Consider the following 17,439-nt stretch of genomic DNA (forward strand, 5'->3'; position numbering starts at 1 on the left):
GGTAGCTACCTGGAAAATCGCACTCGATCCGAGGTAGACAATCATTCCATTCCGCTATGAAGGATGGTTCTACAGATGAAGCTTTTGCCGAGTGTCTGTGAGGATCGTCTTCGGTCCTGTTGGTGAAGAATGAATGATGGAGGTTAGGGTCATTGGCCATGCTCTACACCTCTACAGTCATGGGCGCACCCTGCACACTTTGAGAGATGCCCATGCCCTCCGGAGGCAGCTGGGGTTTGGAAAAAAAAAGACCCCAAGATCTGCTTTCCACCTTCGTTAATGAGTCGAGGCAACGCCAACGCAAACAAAAAGAACGAAGTCATCGCCAATTCTTGGCGCCAAGAACTGCTTGGTCTGATGTTTCAAAATAAGGTTCGGTTCGGGCTGTTGACATAGTGTAGGTGCTTACAGGGACCACCACGCAGCTGCCACGCAGTGAGCCGTTAGCGGGTCGCCCCCCCTGAATTTTGGCGTGATCTGGGCCTGGACCTCTAGCCAAGCCACTTCGTCTCAATTCTGGCCCATGCAGAATTCCTTCTCTTCCCATCTTCCACCCCATTCGCCCTCGGCCGTAATCCGGACGACAACGGCCCGCAAAGTAAGGTGATGATGATCACAGGTGGAGGTTTGGACTTTGGAATTCCTACTTCTAGAACAGACTGAGCAGATAGCCGAGTATCGAGACTCGAACGATGCATTGATTTCATCGACGACATCATCACCCGTTCTGTCGGGTCTAAAGGAGACATGGCCTCATCTCGGGCCTATGTCGAGGTATCATTTAGGTTGGTAACAGACAAAAAGCTGGAAATGCGGTGAGTGGATATTTCTACACTGCCCGAGTCCATCGTCGATGAGGTGACAGGTCGAGACCCAGGAACGAATCGGACAATTGACGCGCGATGCTACCTAGAACAACCCTCGTTGGGCCTTGATGAGGCTTCCACGCTGCGCGGGATGACTGTTCAAATCCCTACGGCAACACACCCGATTGTTCGTGAACACGGGCAGCCATGGATGCACTTCCCCTGAGTGAAGGTGCATCGCCACTTTAACGCCGTCAACCACATGTTTGGTTCGCCGGACAACGCTGTTGTATCTCCATTTTCAGACCACTCATACCAGGCGCCGCCACGTTAACGGTTCTTGAACAGCTCTGATTGCTCATGAACAGAGTCGTACTTTACCCTGAACAGTGGCCTTGAGTGGATACCAACAACCCTACAACATGTTGACAACGACTGGATATCGACGGTCGCCATCCAGGTCGTCCATACCACATGTCGCTTAGCCGACTTTATCAGGACATCGAGCTGATCTGTTCCTGTCTCTCCAACTCTTCCCAATACCACATCCAGCACAGCTCGAGCTCTTCAGCCCAAGACTTGCTTCCTTTGCTTTCATCATCAACATCCAACAACAACAACAACATCATCATCAAGCATCATCATATCGAACATCGCTATCGCCCATCATGGCAACCGATGTCCAACATCACCATCCCGCGCCGACGCCTGAGTCAGCAAGAGGCCACCAATCGGTTCCCTCCAACTCGACCGCCACAACTGTAATCGGCTCTTTTGTCCCCTTCAAGCTTGAGGGCAATGACACGACAACGCCACCCAGTGCCGTTGACACCGACACGGACGATGCCAATCTTCCCGAACCTAGACAACTCCTCGAGAGAATCCCGACTGTTCTCCAGCCTAGCATTCCGTGGAGGAAGAGGCTGATGCACTTTACCTTTGCCTGGTACACCGTCACGTAAGTTTGTTCTCTCTTCACTCTGATGATGAGTGATCGTCTCATGTCAGTAAATGGCGGCCCACTAACATGATCAACAGACTTTCCACCAGCGGTGTCTCTCTGGTCCTGGCCATTACCCCCCACCGTTTCCGCGGTCTCTCCACCATCGGCCTTGTCATCTTTCTCCTGGACTTGCTCTTCTTCTTGGTGATCACCACCTCCATCACCCTCCGCTTCGTTCTCTACAAGTCCACCTTCCGGCGCGCCTTCACCCGGCCCCACGAAGCCCTCTTCGTGCCGACCTTCTTTCTTTCCATCGCCGCCATCCTCTGCAACGTAGCCGAGTACGCCCGCATCTTTCTTTTCAACGGCGACATTTCCTACGGCGTCCCCTCCGACGGCAACGACAACGATGACCCCCGCGCCTCACTCACTTCCTTCGCCACCTTTCTCTGCGTCGCCTTTTGGTTTTTCTCCGGTCTCACCTTCCTCGCCTCCGTCATCCAATACCACCTCCTCTTCACCGTCAAGGCCGAGCGTCGCCTGTCTCTCACCACCATCACGCCCGCCTGGGTCCTGCCCATCTTCCCCGTCATGCTGATAGGAACGCTTGCCGGTTCGTTTTCCAGGACCCAAGCCCCCTCGTCAGCCATCAGCATGATCTGCGCTGGTCTAGCGGCACAGGGTTTGGGTTTACTCGTCAGCTTCTTCTTCTTCAGTTCGTACTTGTCCCGCCTCATGGCCTTTGGTCTACCCGCCCAGCGCGCAGGCATGTTCATTGCCGTGGGCCCGCCTAGCTTCACGGGTGCGGCGGTCATCAGCATGGCGAGCGACATCCCCAGGGTATTTGCGCAGCTGGATCCCGCGCGCGTCGCTGTCCTTATTGGCGGCATGGGACCCGAGAGCATGGAGACGTCGTTGGCGGCGGCGGGATGCAAGCTGGGCGCCATCTGGCTGGGTGTCTTTCTCTGGGGATTGGGGTTCTGGTTCTTTATCAGTGCCGTGGCGGGCTGTGTCGCAGGCATGCAGGACAAGCGGTTCCATTTGAGTTGGTGGAGTCTTGTGTTTCCGAATGTCGGGTTCACGATTGCGAGTATCAAGATTGGGGCTGGCTTGGGCAGTGAGGGGGTGCTGTGGATGGGAAGCGGGATGACGGTTGCCTTGGTTCTGGCGTGGGCGTTTATAGGGTATCGCTGCGTCAGGGCGGTGGTGAAGAGGGAGATTGTCTGGCCGGGACATGATGAGGATTCTTGATTCATATGAATCTGTGAATCTGTTTAGAAAGTGGAAGAGAAGGACATGGAGCTGGATTTTGAGGGGGGGATCTGGCTGGTTACGACTTACGATTGACGACACGGGTTATCAATGATTCACGACATTGGTTGGGATTGGGGAACTAGTACCGGCATGGCACACGGAGTTCAAGGGGGCGTTTTCGGCTTCATGAAAGACTTGGGTTTAGAGGACTCGGTTTTAGATACCGCATGCATGTAAAAGACGGACAGACAAAAGGGTTCAGGTTGAGACATGGGACTGACTTGAGGTTTGGGAGATGTAAGGGTATGAGTGGAACAATAGTATTTGATGGAAAAACGGGGTAGTCTAAATGTACGATTCACGGTAATGGAAATGGTTCATGTCATAGCTTGCAATGGGAAGGAGTACAGATAAAGGATACCACTTTCGTCATGAGTTTTGCTAGCAAGAGTAGACTAAATGGAATTGTGGATCCTAACGTGTGGCATTGGCATTATAAAGTGCAGCCTAGTGACACGGTGATATGCATCATTCTAAAGGCAACACTCGACGAGCAAAAAAGAGTAAAAAGAGATAAAAAAAATAAAAATTCGACGTGTCGTAGGCAATTGAGTCGTATGAAAAAGCGAAAGAAAAAAAAGTTATGAAATGGTCATTCGTGCGACGTGGGCCTGATTCGAACAGACGCTCCCGAAGGAACAAGATTTCTAGTCTTGCGCATTAGACCACTCTGCCACCACGCCGAGTGATTTTTGATGAAACTTTTCTCTGGACCCTGTATCTATGTAGTGAAAGATTTTGCTCAGCTTACAAATTACGTCGCAGACAGTCAACCATCCATCTTGTTTCTCCTCCAGGATATACTTTATTACTTTTTTTCTTCTTCTTTTCTTCTACGTCAAGACTTCCCAGAATGCTTACCGAATACAAGTATATGTCATGGTATTGAATGCAACTTCATTATTATCGTAACGAGCGGACGTTACCTAGTTAGACTACGATACAATGTAGTAGCAGCATAACGCGGGGGGGTTTGGGGGGGGGGGGTGGGTTACTGAGACATGCAGCTCAGCTGGGCTGCCCTGTGCAATGAATGCCAATGGGGCAGTTTCCGCGCGTTCAATCCTTCCTGACGGACATGACGCGGTGGAGATATGTAGTGTACACTAGAAGACGCTAAAAAAAAGCCTGAGAAGGCAGGAACTTTTAACGGTTACAGGAGTCAATTGGGACGTACCTAAAAGCGTTCATCGAGGTCAATAACAGGCGGGGTGTGTCGTCGGGTGGTTGCCGGGCGACGCTGATGGCGTTTCCTGCTGCTAACACGCGGCTGTTGCCCGTTGAAGTCGTGGTCATTCAATGCGGGTGGCCGGAAGAGGAGACGACATGACGCAAGCCTTCATCGACTTGGAGCTCACCCACGTCCCACGACGAACCTCTCGCCGAGATCAAGATCATGCTCGAGTTGTACGTCCTTTTACTCTTTCGCCCTTTTCCCTTTCCCTTTCCCATTCACCTTCTCCCCAACTCGCATGCCCTCCCATATAGGTACTCAAAACCCGACCATGCTTACAGTCCTGCCGGCTCCAATTCATCACTCAATCCTCTTCCAACGCTATCCGCCATGAATTCACCACAGCCAGAACATGGCGCTCAGCCAAATCTCCTCGCTTATAAAGGGGGGGGATCACGATCCATGGATAAATATATACCGGGAGGGCAGGCAGAGGACAGTCCAACGTAATGCATTTGTGTCGCGACAAAGACGTGTTTGCGGAGGAAGCGCATACCTAGGTATTCTTGTTATTTGGGAAGGGGGAAAGCATCTTGCGCCTCTTCGAGTACACAAGATTTTTGTGGAGATGAAAGGTAAGTATTGACAGTCCCGGGAATTGGGTCGGTGGGGGAAATTGGCTGGCTGGCTGGGTTGGGTGATGATCTCGATCAATGCTAACAACACTATGATTCAGGTGCGTACACTAGTCTAGTGTAGCTGCTAAGAACATACTATGCAGTACACTACACTACGTACGACATGGCGCCGATCGATGCCGCTAAGCCGCTACCTTAATTCATTCAAGGTTCACGACGACGAGGAAGAAAGAGTGTCGCTTGATCTGGTTGCTTCATTTCCAGATGCTTGGAAAAGGCGCGGAATTACATCTTGGCGAGTATCTCTAGGTTGATTACCCCTTTGTTTTCTGTCGATGAACAAAAGATCTGATGTCCTTATGCAACAGCGATTGAAACATGAAGGGACGAAAAAGCCACGAGGAAGCCACCCGGTTGTGTGAAACCCAGCCTCGGCACACTCGACGCTTCTTTTTGGGCCTCGGTCGAATGCTGAGCGGTAAGAGTATGAGAAACAGGCGGACGGCCGGGGGTTCCGGGATGTGGCGGAATCATCATCTCCGTCATCCGTTCCCAACGCCAAACGTCTGGGCCATTCTTGGCGTCAGGTAACTCCCGTCTGGAGTTCATCCCGACTTGAAAATCGCTTCGAAAAGACATCTCAAAACATCTCCGTCAATTCGTTTTGTATCGTCTTTTTTTGGCTTTTCCATCAACCAGTCTAGTGGGAAACCAGTGTCAGGGCAAAGTCCCACAAACAATGCCAAGCACGGCCCAGACGGTTGACGTTGCATCCCGTACGATTTCCATTCCATGTTGGGTATAGTCAACAGTATAAACGAGTCTTGGATATCGAAACCCCAGATTAGGGGAGCTCGCTTGCGTGCCCTGTCCCAGTCCTTGGCCTACCGCACAATTCGCCCATAACGGAGACCTGCTCCGTGCATCACACCAGGATTCTGCGCCAATCCGGTTGATGACACGGTGCTGCCCATGGTAGCCAGGAGCAAGCTTTAAAACTCTCACATAAGGTGTGGCCTTCCCCGAAAGAGCATCTCCGTCGTGAGGGTCAAGATCTCGCTGGAGTGGCCCCAGGGGAAAACGGGCGCCATGGAAGTGAGATAGGGCCGTCTAAACCCTTTCTCCTTCCTATTCGACGGTAGTATCAGTTACCAATCACGTAAAACCAGCGTCACATCCAACATTCTTGGGATGTTCTGGACTTGGAGAAGGGGGTGAAAAGAAAAAAAAAAAGAAGTGGAAATTGCTGTACACCAGATCCTTTACCGGTTCGGGCCTCGGTCCCTCCCACCGGTCGTCCAACAGATCGGACGTCGTCTTACCTTTCCCGTCTTTCCCGTCTCACACATCCTGCTTGTCTCCGTCTCTCTTTTTCTGGGTTTCTGGTTCCTGACTTTGAATCCAACCTTTTTTCGACTTCACATGCCAAACAACCTTCCTTTCCGCTTCTCGTCTAAATTACCCTCTGCAGCTTGGGGTATCACGAAAAAGCAAGTCTCCTCCCCACTGACTGAGTTACACAGTACACTACACACCTGCTATTCTTATCGTTGCGGCGGTTCTCGGTCCGACTTATCAACTACCGCTGCCACCTTGCTTTGGGCCATCTTGATCCTTGGCTATCTAGTTGGCTGTTGGTCGTAACTGGGCTCCACGCCCCTTCTGCAACCAGACCACCGGACCCGAACCAACGGAACTTTGACTATCCCATCCCATCTCGCCTATCCCCCATATTCATCTCTACACTACACTACACTACAGTCTACAGTATCTGCATCTGATAAATCGACGAACCCGTTTCTTGGCGTAAAACCCACAGGGGGGGATCAGGGAAAGGGAAGAGAGAGAAACAAGGGGTTTCATGCCGGTAGATGAACTTTACAGGTACCGACATCATCGACTGTATGAGTACAGCTTCATCCACACGGAGACAGCAATAACCTCATGGCCCCAACAGTAGGAGCAGCCGCTTCCTCTATTGTCGAAGCGGCTGCTCACCATGCTGTTAACGCCATTCATCTGGAGAGAAGAAGGGCCAGTGGCACCGTGCAGGTGATTCCAGATCACAGGTCGAGGGTGGCCCTAGTGAACTTTAGTTGCTGGTTCCTGACTGCTTTCGCCACCTTGTTTTTGGGGTTGCGCATCTACTGCAAGCGATACCGAGGACGTGGATTGTGGTGGGATGATTATGTTTTGATTCTATCATGGGTATGTCTTTTCCATGTCTTTCCTGGTAACCTAACCACGGTCCCAAACCTAGCATCCATCCATCCATCCATCCATCCATCCATTCCCCTTCCTTTAATGTTCCCTTTACCTTTTCCCCCCTAGCAAAACCCACTAGAAATTCCCTCAAAATGCCAGAAAAAAAAGAAAAAAAAAAGAAAAAAGAACTAACAAAACCAAACCCTAGATCTCCCTAACAACCTCTTCAGCACTCATCTCCTACTCCACCACCCTCGGCTTCGGCCTCCCCACCTCCCTCTTCAACCCCACCAACTCCATCCCCTTTCTCAACCACTACCTCCTCCTCACCAACTTCGCCGGTACCTTTTCGATTCTCGCCGCGCTCTGGTCCAAGACCTCCTTCGCCATCACGGTGCTGCGCATCGCCCAAGACGACTGGATCCGTTTTATCATCATCTTCATCATGATCTCCGTCAACTTGAGTCTCGGCGTCGCCGTCGGCCTCACATGGGGCCAATGCGACCCGATCCCCAAAATCTGGCAACCGTTTCTTCCCGGGACCTGCATCGACAAGTCCATCCAGATCCACTACAACATCTTCACTGCCGTCTATTCAGGGACCATGGACATTGTCTTGGCCGTCCTGCCATGGAAGATCATTTGGATCTTGACCATGAATAAACCGGAAAAGGTGGGCATCACGGTGGCCATGTCCATGGGCGTGTTTGCGGGGGTGGCGTCGATTATCAAGGCGAGCGAGCTGCCGACGATTGGAAACTCGAATTTCACGTTTGATAGTACGAATCTGGTGATTTGGGGCATTGCCGAGTCGGCGATTACGATTGTGGCGGCGAGTATTCCGATACTGAGAGCGTTGTTGAAGGAAGCAAGAGAACGGGGCTCCAGGTTGCCGCCGCCGCCGCCGGCCGAGTTTTATAATTTGACGAGTTTGGAGAGTGGGAATCAGGATCAGCATGAAGAAGGGCAGGAGGAGGAGGGGGGTGGGAATATGGAAGGGACGCAGGGGACAACGACGACGACGACGACGACGCAAGGGACGGGAGGGACGGGAGGGACGGGGGGGACGGGGAGTATGACTGTTACGGGGAGTGATCGGACGGGAAGGAGTACAAATAAGAAGAGGGGATTGTTTGGCAGTTTGAGTACGACTTTGACGAGGGGGAGTAAAGGGAGTAGTAGGACCAGAAGTAGTAATGATGGAAGGAGAGATGGGCAGGAGGCTGCAAATAGACATGGACATGGTGATGGGAGGCCGGCGGAGGTGAGCAGACTGAGTAGGCTAAGCAGAGAGTTGAGCGTGGAGATTGCGGAAGGGTTATCACGAGGGGATAGTGATGACACGGTACATCAACAGAGTGTCAATGGTGGAAACCATGGTGGTGGTGTTGGGGCGGTGATGGACCCGCCACTGACGGGAAGGAGTGTAAACGGACGGGACATGGAGGTGACAATCGCGTATGATCAGGATCAAACGTCACCAACCCGGGATTCGCACACGCGGAGGATGTCGGAATGGCTTGCCTACCAGACCTATATCCAGGGGAGCGATGCTGACTTGGCACATGTTCATGCTATTGTATGACACCACGGGGTGACGATGATGAGAATGGAATCAGGGAGTCAATGGGAACGAGGCAAAATATCAACAACAAAAAAAAGGCGGTTATCTGTTGTCAGCCTGGTGTTTGGGGTGTTCAACAATCTGTTGTATGTATGTTAAAACAGGATACCCGGTGTGATAATTCACCATCTTTCTTTTCTGCAGTGATTATCGTCCACCAAGACGATATAATGATGTCCCAGTAACCCACCATCAAAAGATGTGATATAGATTCCCCCTCGTCCTTATGTGCATGTGACCAATCTGGAGGACTCGCTGCTTCCCTACCTAGGTACCCACCATGTGTCTGTCTCTTTTTGTTGCGTCCACCTATCTGTCCAAACACAATCCAATCTCAACAACGTACATTTATCGTATCGTCCCTTCTTCTCCCATCCAAACAAGCAGGCAGGCAAAAACAAGAAGCTTACCTACTTAGGTACCTATCTAGACCCCCGACTCCTCCTTCTTATAATCCACCACCTTCCCCAAATCCGCCTTCCACTCCTCACAACCCCCTTCCAACCGCTTCATCCTCTCGCCCGCCAACATTTTCTCCACCATCCCCTGCCCATCATCAATCACCATCTGCAGCGCCAACCCCGCGCTCGCATGCCACGCAATATGGCAATGCACCAACCACACCCCCGGATTATCCGGCTTGAACGCCACCGCCACGTACCCCCCCGCGGGCGCCATGATGGTATCCCTTCTCGGGGGGTTTTCGTAGTTCCACGTATCCATCGACGTCGCCGGATCGAAAGGCTGCTCGCTCTGCGCCAGCAAGACGACGTCCGAGCCGTGCCAGTGCATCGGGTGGGCAAGCAAGGGGATCACGTCTGGGTCGAGGTCTGTTTGGTTCGTAGAAGGGAGGAGGGACCCGTCGATGACCATGTGGATGAAGTCGGTCGGGTGGGACGAGTACGGCAGGCGAATGACGTTGTCGTTCTCGCCTTGGCCGATGTTGGTGAAGTCGAGGAGGGAGGGGGTGCTGAAGTTGGCGAAGAGGGGGTTGTGGAAGCTGACGCCGCCTTGTTTCTCGACGAGGGGGTCGAGGCGGAGAAGCCAGTGGGTGTAGTTGCCGTAGGGCACGTCGTCTTCGGTCTGGTGGGAGGGGTAGAAGGTGGACAGGGTGAGGTTGTTGAGAGGGGTGGTGGAGATGGACCAGGGGACGACGGGCCGCAGAGAGCTTTGCTCGGAGACGCGAGCGCAGGAGAAGTCGCTGATGGTGTTGGCGGTTGTGTCGGGAAGGGACAAGTAGGTGGCGGAGGAGTGGCCGTAGTGCAGGATGCCGGTGCGCGGGTCGAGGGGGTCCTCGTTGGTGCTGTCGGTGCTGTTGAAGAGACCGTTGCGGAACGTGTTGCACCCGTCCGCGGGATGGGTGCGGATCCAGTAGTTGCCTGAAGGGGAAGGGTTGTCAAGGCCGTGGATGATGATATCGTATCGTTGACCTATAGTTATTTGTCAGTCTCTCACTGATCAGGAACAGGGGAAAGAGGAGAGAATAATAAGGGGGGGCCGACAGACCAACGGCGACAAGCAGCGAGTCAACAATCTGTGGCTCGACAGGCACCAGATCATTGGCAATAATCTCCAACGCGTGTCCGTCAATGGAAAAGATGAACGATGTTCCTGCGGCTCCATTGATCAGTCGCAAACGGACCCTCTGCCCCGGAAGGATCTCAGTGATGGGGTACAACGATTGAATGTCTTCGCCATTGTAAGCAGCCACGGCTTCTTTGCTTCTGCCAATGCCATTCACTAGGATGTTGTCTGCCTTGGATCCACGGACCACCGGATCCTTCTCGTTCTCAAACTCTTCCTCCGCCTTCCTGTACACCCAGTCCGACATGAAGTGGGGCGACGGGAGGGAAACGTCGTAGGGAGCACTGGCTGGACCGTGGACTACGACCGGTCCAAGGACGCCATCGGCATACTGTTGGAAATATGTTAGCTCCAACACTATATAAGTTTGTGAACTATCAAAGCGCTTGCTTACCTGCAAGATGTAATGGCTGTGATACCAGGTTGTCCCATACTGCAGCATGGTAAAGTTGTAGGTCCACGTGGAACCCCTGGCAATAGGACACTGCGTCAGGGCCACGCCGTCCTGGTCATTGTTGTAGAACTGACGCAGACCGTGCCAGTGAATGACGCTGCCTTCGTCGTCGAGGTTGTTGGTGACATGGACGATGACCGTGTCGCCCCAGCAGGCTTCGATCGTGGGTCCGGGATACGTGCCGTTCATGAGACGGGCCTCTCGAGGGGTACCATCGGGGGCAATGGTCTGCTTGGAAATATCCATGTGATACTAGATTGATTCGTCAGACTCAGGCCTACGTGTAGTTGGCAAGGATATACGTACATGTCTCTGAATTCCAATAGGAGTAAAGTTGTCATCTGTTCAGGTAGAGGACCGAACGGTCGCCAGGTCAGTATAAACCATCACAAAGGAGTAGCGTGATGAACAGAATATGAAAGAGGCGGGTGCACGTACAGTTCGTTGTGACGGTGTATCCCTTAGGACGTGACTCGCCCTCTTGAGCTTGAAGTTGTCTCAACCAGCACCATCTTGAATCGGCCCCGTCATTGCAGGCTTCCCATTCCTTCGACTTTAAGTCGGGGTAATGGCAGTAGAAGCCCTCGGAGGCACCTTCGGGATGAAAGCTGACATGGTCGCTTAGCCCCTTGCGTTTGAGGTCATGCTCTGTGTACCGACGAGGCGCGAGTAAGTCTGAGTTGCCAGCGCTGTACGACTGACCAAAATCGAGAGTCAAGACATGTTTACAGAGGACAAGAACAGAGACAAGATATTGTAATAGGCTTAGGCGGTACGCCATGCTTATTGGGGCTTGGGTATCGTGACCTATTGACAACTGAAGTGCAGATAGCTGAGATACCAGGGAGACGGGGTGGTTACAAGAGCATGAAGATGGGAACGCACAAGAGAAAAGGTGAAGAAGAATGAGGGAAGGACAGATCACCAAGACGAGCTCTTATACCCAACTCGCGCCCCGTCTGTCTGTACAAGCACGCTTACCAAGACATCGTCTCTTTGCACAAAAAGAGTTGCCAAATCGATGTCGACACCTGCTTCTCGTAAATGTCAGTTCCAGTCCAAGTCAGCAAGGTGCATAATGTTGGAAACGGATCCTGCAGAAAAGGAGGAGTAAAGAGGGGGAAGGTGAACAAGAATTGGCGGCATTCGGATTGTCTTTTCCCTCCGTATCTCTTCACTGGAAGTCCATGGAATCACGGTATGGCTGACATATGCCCCTTTTCCTGTTTTTGTCATCCGTCTCCTTCGATGTTGCTGCCATCTCTCATCTGCAAATGCACCTTTGTCCAACATTATAAGCAGCTCAAAGAACCAAACATCCACATCGTCGGACGGCCTGCTTTGACAACCCGAGGCTCTCTTGATCGCATCAAGCAAGTCAAACATGCAGGGAATGCGCTCATGCTTCGCCTGCATATGCAGACATGCTTTCAACGCCAATCCTGAACTTCGACCCCCCTCAACCCTCCTCAATTCCGTTTTGTCAGAATCAATCCCAGGCACCTGGTAAGATTAGTCTATTGCGAGAACAAAACGCTAAAGAGCGCGTAGGAGCAATTGGCTGCATTGGATCCTTGCCAGGAAGAAACGACAAGGAGGGGGAATGTTCCACTATGAGGGAATGAAGAAAGTTAGTTTTCAGGTGAGGTACGTAAAGGTCTGGCACGACACCCACACATCAAGAACTCAACACCAAATCACCATCGCCAGCAACCTCATCCTAAATCCTCACACCACTCCTCAATCCAATCCCCCCCTCCGCTTTACTCCCCATCCCCAGCATCTGCCCCCTTCGCAGCCGCCGCCGCAGCCAACACATCCCCCGCCGCCTTCACACTAATCATCATGGTCGGCACACTCGGGAAGAACCCCGGCACATTCGGAAACGCACTCGCATCCACAACCCTCAATCCCTCCGCCCCCCTCACGCGGAACTTACTATCCAACACCGCCATTTTATCCCCCTCAGCACCAATCTGGCAACTCGACGTCGCATGATGCGAATACGCTTGCGTCTTGAAATACTCGGCCTGTTTCCCATCCGAACACGTCGTTCCATTACTCTTCTTTTCAGCCGACGACGGACAAGGATGCAGTTCCTCAAAAGGCAAGACCGGTTCCCCCGCCGCCTGCCAACTTTCCCTCAGCATATTCGCCGCACTCACAAGTTCGGCTAGATCTTCATCCCCACCATGTTCAAAGAACCGAAAGTTAATCTCCGGTTTATCCTGCGGATCGGCAGACAGTAACCGAACGCTCCCGTCTTGCGAGCGGGGTTTGATATGCACCATTGCACAAGAATATTGATTGGGGCCGTAGTAGGTGGGGAACCCCGGCCAGAATCCTTCAAAGGAAAACGCACCGCACCAGGCAAAGATGTTTCGTTTGGGAGTGGGCGCGTTGGGGGTTCGGAACAAGATGGTGATGAGACCGCTTGCGATGGGGACTTTGCCTAGCCCCAAAAGGGAACCTTCGTAGTTATCGGTTAAGCGCTCGCCTACACCGGGAAGGTCGACGAGCACGGGGATGCCGAATTTGGAAAGCTCGGTGGCCGGGCCGATGCCGGAGAGTTTGAGCAGTTGGGGGGTGTTGAAGACGCCGCCGGAGAGAATTACTTCGCGTCTGGCAAAGTATTGAGTTTTGGGCGCGGTGGTGCCGGGAATGTGCTTGGGGTCGGCGCGGTAGAGGGAGGGCCCGGACATTGCTTCGACGCCGATGGCGCGGGGCTTGGGTCCGGTGGTGTTGAAGAGGACTTTGGTGGCGAGGGTGTTGAGTTTCACGGTTAGAGGGTACTTGGCGGGGTCGGCGACGGTGGCGCGGATGTAGTTGTTGGGACTGAAGCGCTTGCCGGTCTTGTCGGCGTGGGTGGCCAGGTTGAAGAAGGAGGACATGGTGTCGCGGTTGGGGAAGTCGCCGAGGATGTCGGTGTTGGCGAAGTCGGCTACTCGCGAAGGGTCTTGGCCGATGAGCTCGGCGAGCCGCTTCATGATTTTGACGGCTGGACTGCTGTCGTTTTTGGCCCAGGAGGGATCAGAGTTAGAGATTGCCAGCCAGCCTACCGTCGTCCGTTGTCAGTTCCCATCTCATTATACGAAAGACTGTCACAAAGAAAACTCACCATCATGTCCATGCGAAGGATCATCAGCATCCGCATACTCATTCCTCTCAATCTTCTTCAGATACTCTCTCATCTTCCCGGCCTCCCAGCTGGCATCCCCCGTCAGATTCACAATCCGATTCCAATCATCATCTTCCGGCAAGCTCGCCACGCCCGCGTTATGCATCGCGCACCCGCCCAAGACGGCAGCACGCGGGTACTGAATCCCCAACAACTTGGCCCCCTCAGGCGGATCCAACCCGACATAAAACGTCCCGTCACCGGTGTCCCAGGTGGTATGCTTGAATTTCAAATCCCTCGCCGCGTCGTCCGAGTGCTTGACCCAAAAGTCCCAGCGCGTAGTCTCGTCGTTGGCGGCCTCGTTGAAGTTCTGGATGTCGGCGTAGGTCGGGTTGTCCCATTGGTCGGTGCCGGCTTCGATTAGCAGGGTGGAGTAGCCGGCGCGGGCGAGCTCGGCGGAAAGGGGACCACCGCCTGGACCGGAGCCCACGACTATGTAGTCGTAGGTGGCAGTGGGGTCCGCATCCGCGGGGGCTGCTAGAGCAGGGGCGAGGAGGAGGGAGAGTAAGAAGAACTTCATCATGGCAGGCAGATGAGGACAGTGGTGAGAGGAGAGAGAAGAGTGTGCGAGACTCCCAGGGTCCGCGGAGGATGAAGGTGAGGATGGGACAAAATCACCAGAAAGTGGTGGAAGGGGAACATTAATATATGAAGCTCAACAATGAGCGTCTGATTGATTGGATCTAGACGAATACTACCTTGTTAAGCGCAACACAGGACTCATGGCAGCGGGTAAATCGCCTGGCCTGGTTCCGTTATAGTGAGAGGGGTTTGAGCCTGGTAACTTGTTTCCGAGATATTGCAATCACTGTCCATTCGCCTCCTTGAGTGTCCATCAGTGTATGGCTAAAGTGTTGTGCTTTGACCCATGGCCGGCCGTTTCTCCCCATTGTACACAACCATCTGTTTCCGAGGTCTCGTCATGCGCCAGCCAATGGACCGATTGACGACCAATGAAACTTTATTAGGGTAATCGAAAGCATCTTATGCCAGTCGTTGCCTTGTAAAGAGCGATAATCACCAATGGTAAGCTTAGAAATGGCTCCATAATACGTCGCTTGAGAATGTGGGAAGGAGGGGAAGTAGCAGTCAATGCGAGCCAAGATCGGAATGTGACGCCGCATGGCATGGAAAGGGAAGGCCGACGAGCTCGGAACGGCATGCAGTTGGTTCTTGGTCAGAACGGTCTGCAACTGTTCCGTTTGCCGAGAGTGCAAGGTGTAAAGCCGAACGTTGTTCTACCTGGGCCAGGCTTCGGTGTTATCGTCCATTGAAGCGAGCGCTTGACGTGCCTTTATAGTGACGATAGCAACAGGACCACGGCCATGGATCTCCCCTCCCCACCGCTCTTCTTCCTTGTTGTGGGTGGTAGATGGTCACGACAGGTTCGTGATCAGAAGTCCGAAAGCTTGCGTGGAGGCCAGTGGACCCGAGTCGATGACGGTACCGAGACCCCAACTACGGGATTCCCCATTTCGTGAACGCAAGATTACTCCCCCTTCTCCAGCTCAGGCAAATAGACCTCTTCAATCCTTCTTCTCAACACCCTTTCCGCCCCAGAAGCCTCCACCCTCCCCTCCGGCCCCCCTCTCATCATCTTTCCCACCAAAAACATCAGCTTTCCCTGGGGATACGCCTTCATCTTCCCTTGCTTCCACCTCAAGAACTCGCCCAATATCTTCTCCTCTCCTTGGATAACCTCATCCGCCAGTTTTGCGTATTCCTCCTCTGGCAGCTCCTTGAACCAGAGGCCGTGGGTATCAATGTAGCTGGTTGTTCCGCCTTCGGGGATCTCGCCGCGGTAGACAGCCCAGAGGAGGTCCTTGGCGACTTTGGCGGTGATGGTGCGGGAGTAGAGGTGGTGAAGGATGGCGGCTAGGGAGGAGGAGGGAACGAGGGGTGATTCGCCAAGGGGCGTCATGGCTAGGCCTTCGAGGACATCTGGATCTGAACAGGAGGAAGAGGAAGCGGAGTCGGTGAGCTTGCCGAGTTCGTGGAGACACCAGTTCGCAGCCAGGGTTGCGTGTTCCGCGCCTTCTGGAACGGCTTGCCCATCGGCGACGAGGCGTTCCTCAAGGGAATCAAGCACATTGTAGAAGTACTGAATCCTGGCTCCACCATCAAGCAACATCAACGACAAGGCATCCTTGGCGCTGAGGTTATACCTCTCCATCAACTGATCCGCCTCCTGATCCGGCAACACCCCCATCGTCTCCCTCAACCTTGCCACCAGATCCTCCCCGATCACCACCGGCCCTAGGTCCGGATCAGGCATATATCGATAATCCACCTCGCCTTCCTTCCCTCTGAGCCTTCTCGTCTCTGTGCTTCCCAAGCTCCACCCTCTCGTCTCCCCCTTCACTTCCCCGCCTTCCTCCAGTAGCTCAATCTGCCTATCCCTCTCAGCAATAATCGCGTCCTCAACCGCCTTGAAGCTACTCAAATTCTTGATCTCCGTCCTCGTGCCCAACTTCCCACTGGGATCATCCGTCCTCCTGACCGAAACATTCACATCGGCCCTTAGTCCGCCCTCCTCCAGCCCGCTCACGCACGCATCCACACTCGCCAAAACCATCTGCACCTTTCTCACCAACGCCGCCGCCGTAGCGGGGTGGTGGATTTCGGGAAGCGTGATGATCTCAATCAAGGGAACCCCGACGCGATTAAAATCCAACCACTGAACATCCCCGGGTTGTGCCGTAGTCTTGGCCGTGTCCTGCTCCATCTGCACCTGTTTGATCCCGACTTTTATCTCTTCCCCATCCTCCGCCGCGATCCCGTCCCTGGCGTAGAGCGTGATGAAGCCATCTTTGGCAAACGGCTCGTAAAACTGCGTGATCTGGTACCCGCTCGGCTGGTCCCAGTGGAAATAATGTTTCCTGTCGAACCGACTGACGGGCTGGATGGAGCAGTTGAGAGCCAAAGCGGCGCGGACGGCGGGGATCAGTGTGGCGGGCTGGAAAAGCGGTTGGGAGCCGGGGAGGGCGAGGTCGAAGGGGGCGACATGGGTGTTGGGCGGGTCGTTGAAGGACGTGGTTGCGGGAGAAAAAAGCTTGTGGGCGGTGTTGAGCTGGGCGTGGATCTCGATGCCGACGGTGAGTTCCCAGCCGGGGACTGTTTGGTTGTCGCTGCTCTTTTTCTTTTTGTGGCCCGACTTTTTGAGGGCTTTGGCTTGTTCTTTGAGTTGTTTGCGGAAGGGGGCGGCGGCGGCGGGAGAAGAGGTTGTGGCTGAGGGGTTCGCGAAGGAGGTTTCAGTCGTTAGGTAGCGGGCGTGTTGACGAGGCTGAAGCTGTCGCGAGGGGAGAGGAGCACCGCCGAGAGCTACGCGCGTATTCTTGCCGGGAAGTGCGGCGCGGGCACGAAGACAACCGGGAGAGGCAATGTGACCAGTCAGTAGATATCTACTGAGTTCGACAGTGGGGATTCGAGGCATTGTAGGTCGGATGGTGTCGGCGTCAAGCCTTCGTGTTGTGACCAAAGGCGGGATGGAGAAAAGGAAAAGAGGAATTGGGAAGGAAT

The 17,439-nt window shown here is 53.6% G+C and overlaps 5 protein-coding genes and 1 non-coding gene across 6 annotated transcripts; 2 read left to right on the top strand and 4 right to left on the bottom strand.

The window, feature by feature from the left end:
- The first annotated feature begins 581 nt into the window (after positions 1-581).
- Positions 582-3,495, top strand: NCU09020 (hypothetical protein). Its single transcript, XM_953874.2, has 3 exons — positions 582-815; positions 914-1,764; positions 1,845-3,495. Exons 2-3 carry the CDS (start codon positions 1,475-1,477, stop codon positions 2,998-3,000), a joined length of 1,446 nt encoding a protein of 481 aa, XP_958967.1. The 5' UTR covers positions 582-815; positions 914-1,474; the 3' UTR covers positions 3,001-3,495.
- Positions 3,496-3,664: 169 nt separating this feature from the next.
- NCU15353 lies at positions 3,665-3,746 on the bottom strand. Its single transcript has one exon. It is a non-coding gene; the product is annotated as a tRNA-Ser (tRNA).
- Positions 3,747-6,389: 2,643 nt separating this feature from the next.
- NCU09022 (hypothetical protein) lies at positions 6,390-8,897 on the top strand. The gene is made up of 2 exons (XM_953876.3): positions 6,390-7,083; positions 7,289-8,897. Exons 1-2 carry the CDS (start codon positions 6,820-6,822, stop codon positions 8,663-8,665), a joined length of 1,641 nt encoding a protein of 546 aa, XP_958969.1. The 5' UTR covers positions 6,390-6,819; the 3' UTR covers positions 8,666-8,897.
- NCU09023 (laccase 2) lies at positions 8,821-11,598 on the bottom strand. Its single transcript, XM_953877.2, has 5 exons — positions 11,181-11,598; positions 11,049-11,083; positions 10,683-10,994; positions 10,211-10,619; positions 8,821-10,134 (listed from the first exon to the last, which is right to left on the bottom strand). The coding sequence occupies exons 1-5, from the start codon at positions 11,521-11,523 to the stop codon at positions 9,131-9,133; spliced, it is 2,103 nt and encodes a 700-aa protein (XP_958970.1). The 5' UTR covers positions 11,524-11,598; the 3' UTR covers positions 8,821-9,130.
- A 907-nt stretch (positions 11,599-12,505) lies between these two features.
- On the bottom strand, positions 12,506-14,481 carry NCU09024 (hypothetical protein; the record flags this gene model as incomplete). The annotated part of the gene is made up of 2 exons (XM_953878.2): positions 13,861-14,481; positions 12,506-13,797 (listed from the first exon to the last, which is right to left on the bottom strand). The coding sequence occupies exons 1-2, from the start codon at positions 14,441-14,443 to the stop codon at positions 12,506-12,508; spliced, it is 1,875 nt and encodes a 624-aa protein (XP_958971.1). The 5' UTR covers positions 14,444-14,481.
- A 75-nt stretch (positions 14,482-14,556) lies between these two features.
- On the bottom strand, positions 14,557-17,385 carry NCU09025 (glutamyl-tRNA(Gln) amidotransferase). The gene has a single exon (XM_953879.2). It carries the CDS (start codon positions 17,351-17,353, stop codon positions 15,410-15,412), a length of 1,944 nt encoding a protein of 647 aa, XP_958972.1. The 5' UTR covers positions 17,354-17,385; the 3' UTR covers positions 14,557-15,409.
- Between the last annotated feature and the right edge of the window lie 54 nt (positions 17,386-17,439).

The sequence above is a fragment of the Neurospora crassa genome, linkage group VII (assembly GCF_000182925.2).
Source record: "Neurospora crassa OR74A linkage group VII, whole genome shotgun sequence".
Classification (NCBI taxonomy): Eukaryota; Fungi; Ascomycota; class Sordariomycetes; order Sordariales; family Sordariaceae; genus Neurospora; species Neurospora crassa.

What these genes read in the sequence shown, in the direction of transcription:
- NCU09020 (XM_953874.2), top strand. Translation starts at nt 1,475, where the DNA reads ATGGCAACCGATGTCCAACATCACCATCCCGCGCCGACGCCTGAGTCA. An exon ending in TTTGCCTGGTACACCGTCAC is followed by an intron (nt 1,765 to 1,844) that starts GTAAGTTTGTTC and finishes CATGATCAACAG; the next exon opens with ACTTTCCACCAGCGGTGTCT.
- NCU09022 (XM_953876.3), top strand. Translation starts at nt 6,820, where the DNA reads ATGGCCCCAACAGTAGGAGCAGCCGCTTCCTCTATTGTCGAAGCGGCT. An exon ending in ATGTTTTGATTCTATCATGG is followed by an intron (nt 7,084 to 7,288) that starts GTATGTCTTTTC and finishes ACCAAACCCTAG; the next exon opens with ATCTCCCTAACAACCTCTTC.
- NCU09023 (XM_953877.2), bottom strand. Translation starts at nt 11,523, where the DNA reads ATGGCGTACCGCCTAAGCCTATTACAATATCTTGTCTCTGTTCTTGTC. An exon ending in ATACACCGTCACAACGAACT is followed by an intron (nt 11,084 to 11,180) that starts GTACGTGCACCC and finishes CTACCTGAACAG; the next exon opens with ATGACAACTTTACTCCTATT. An exon ending in CTATTGGAATTCAGAGACAT is followed by an intron (nt 10,995 to 11,048) that starts GTACGTATATCC and finishes GAATCAATCTAG; the next exon opens with TATCACATGGATATTTCCAA.
- NCU09025 (XM_953879.2), bottom strand. Translation starts at nt 17,353, where the DNA reads ATGCCTCGAATCCCCACTGTCGAACTCAGTAGATATCTACTGACTGGT.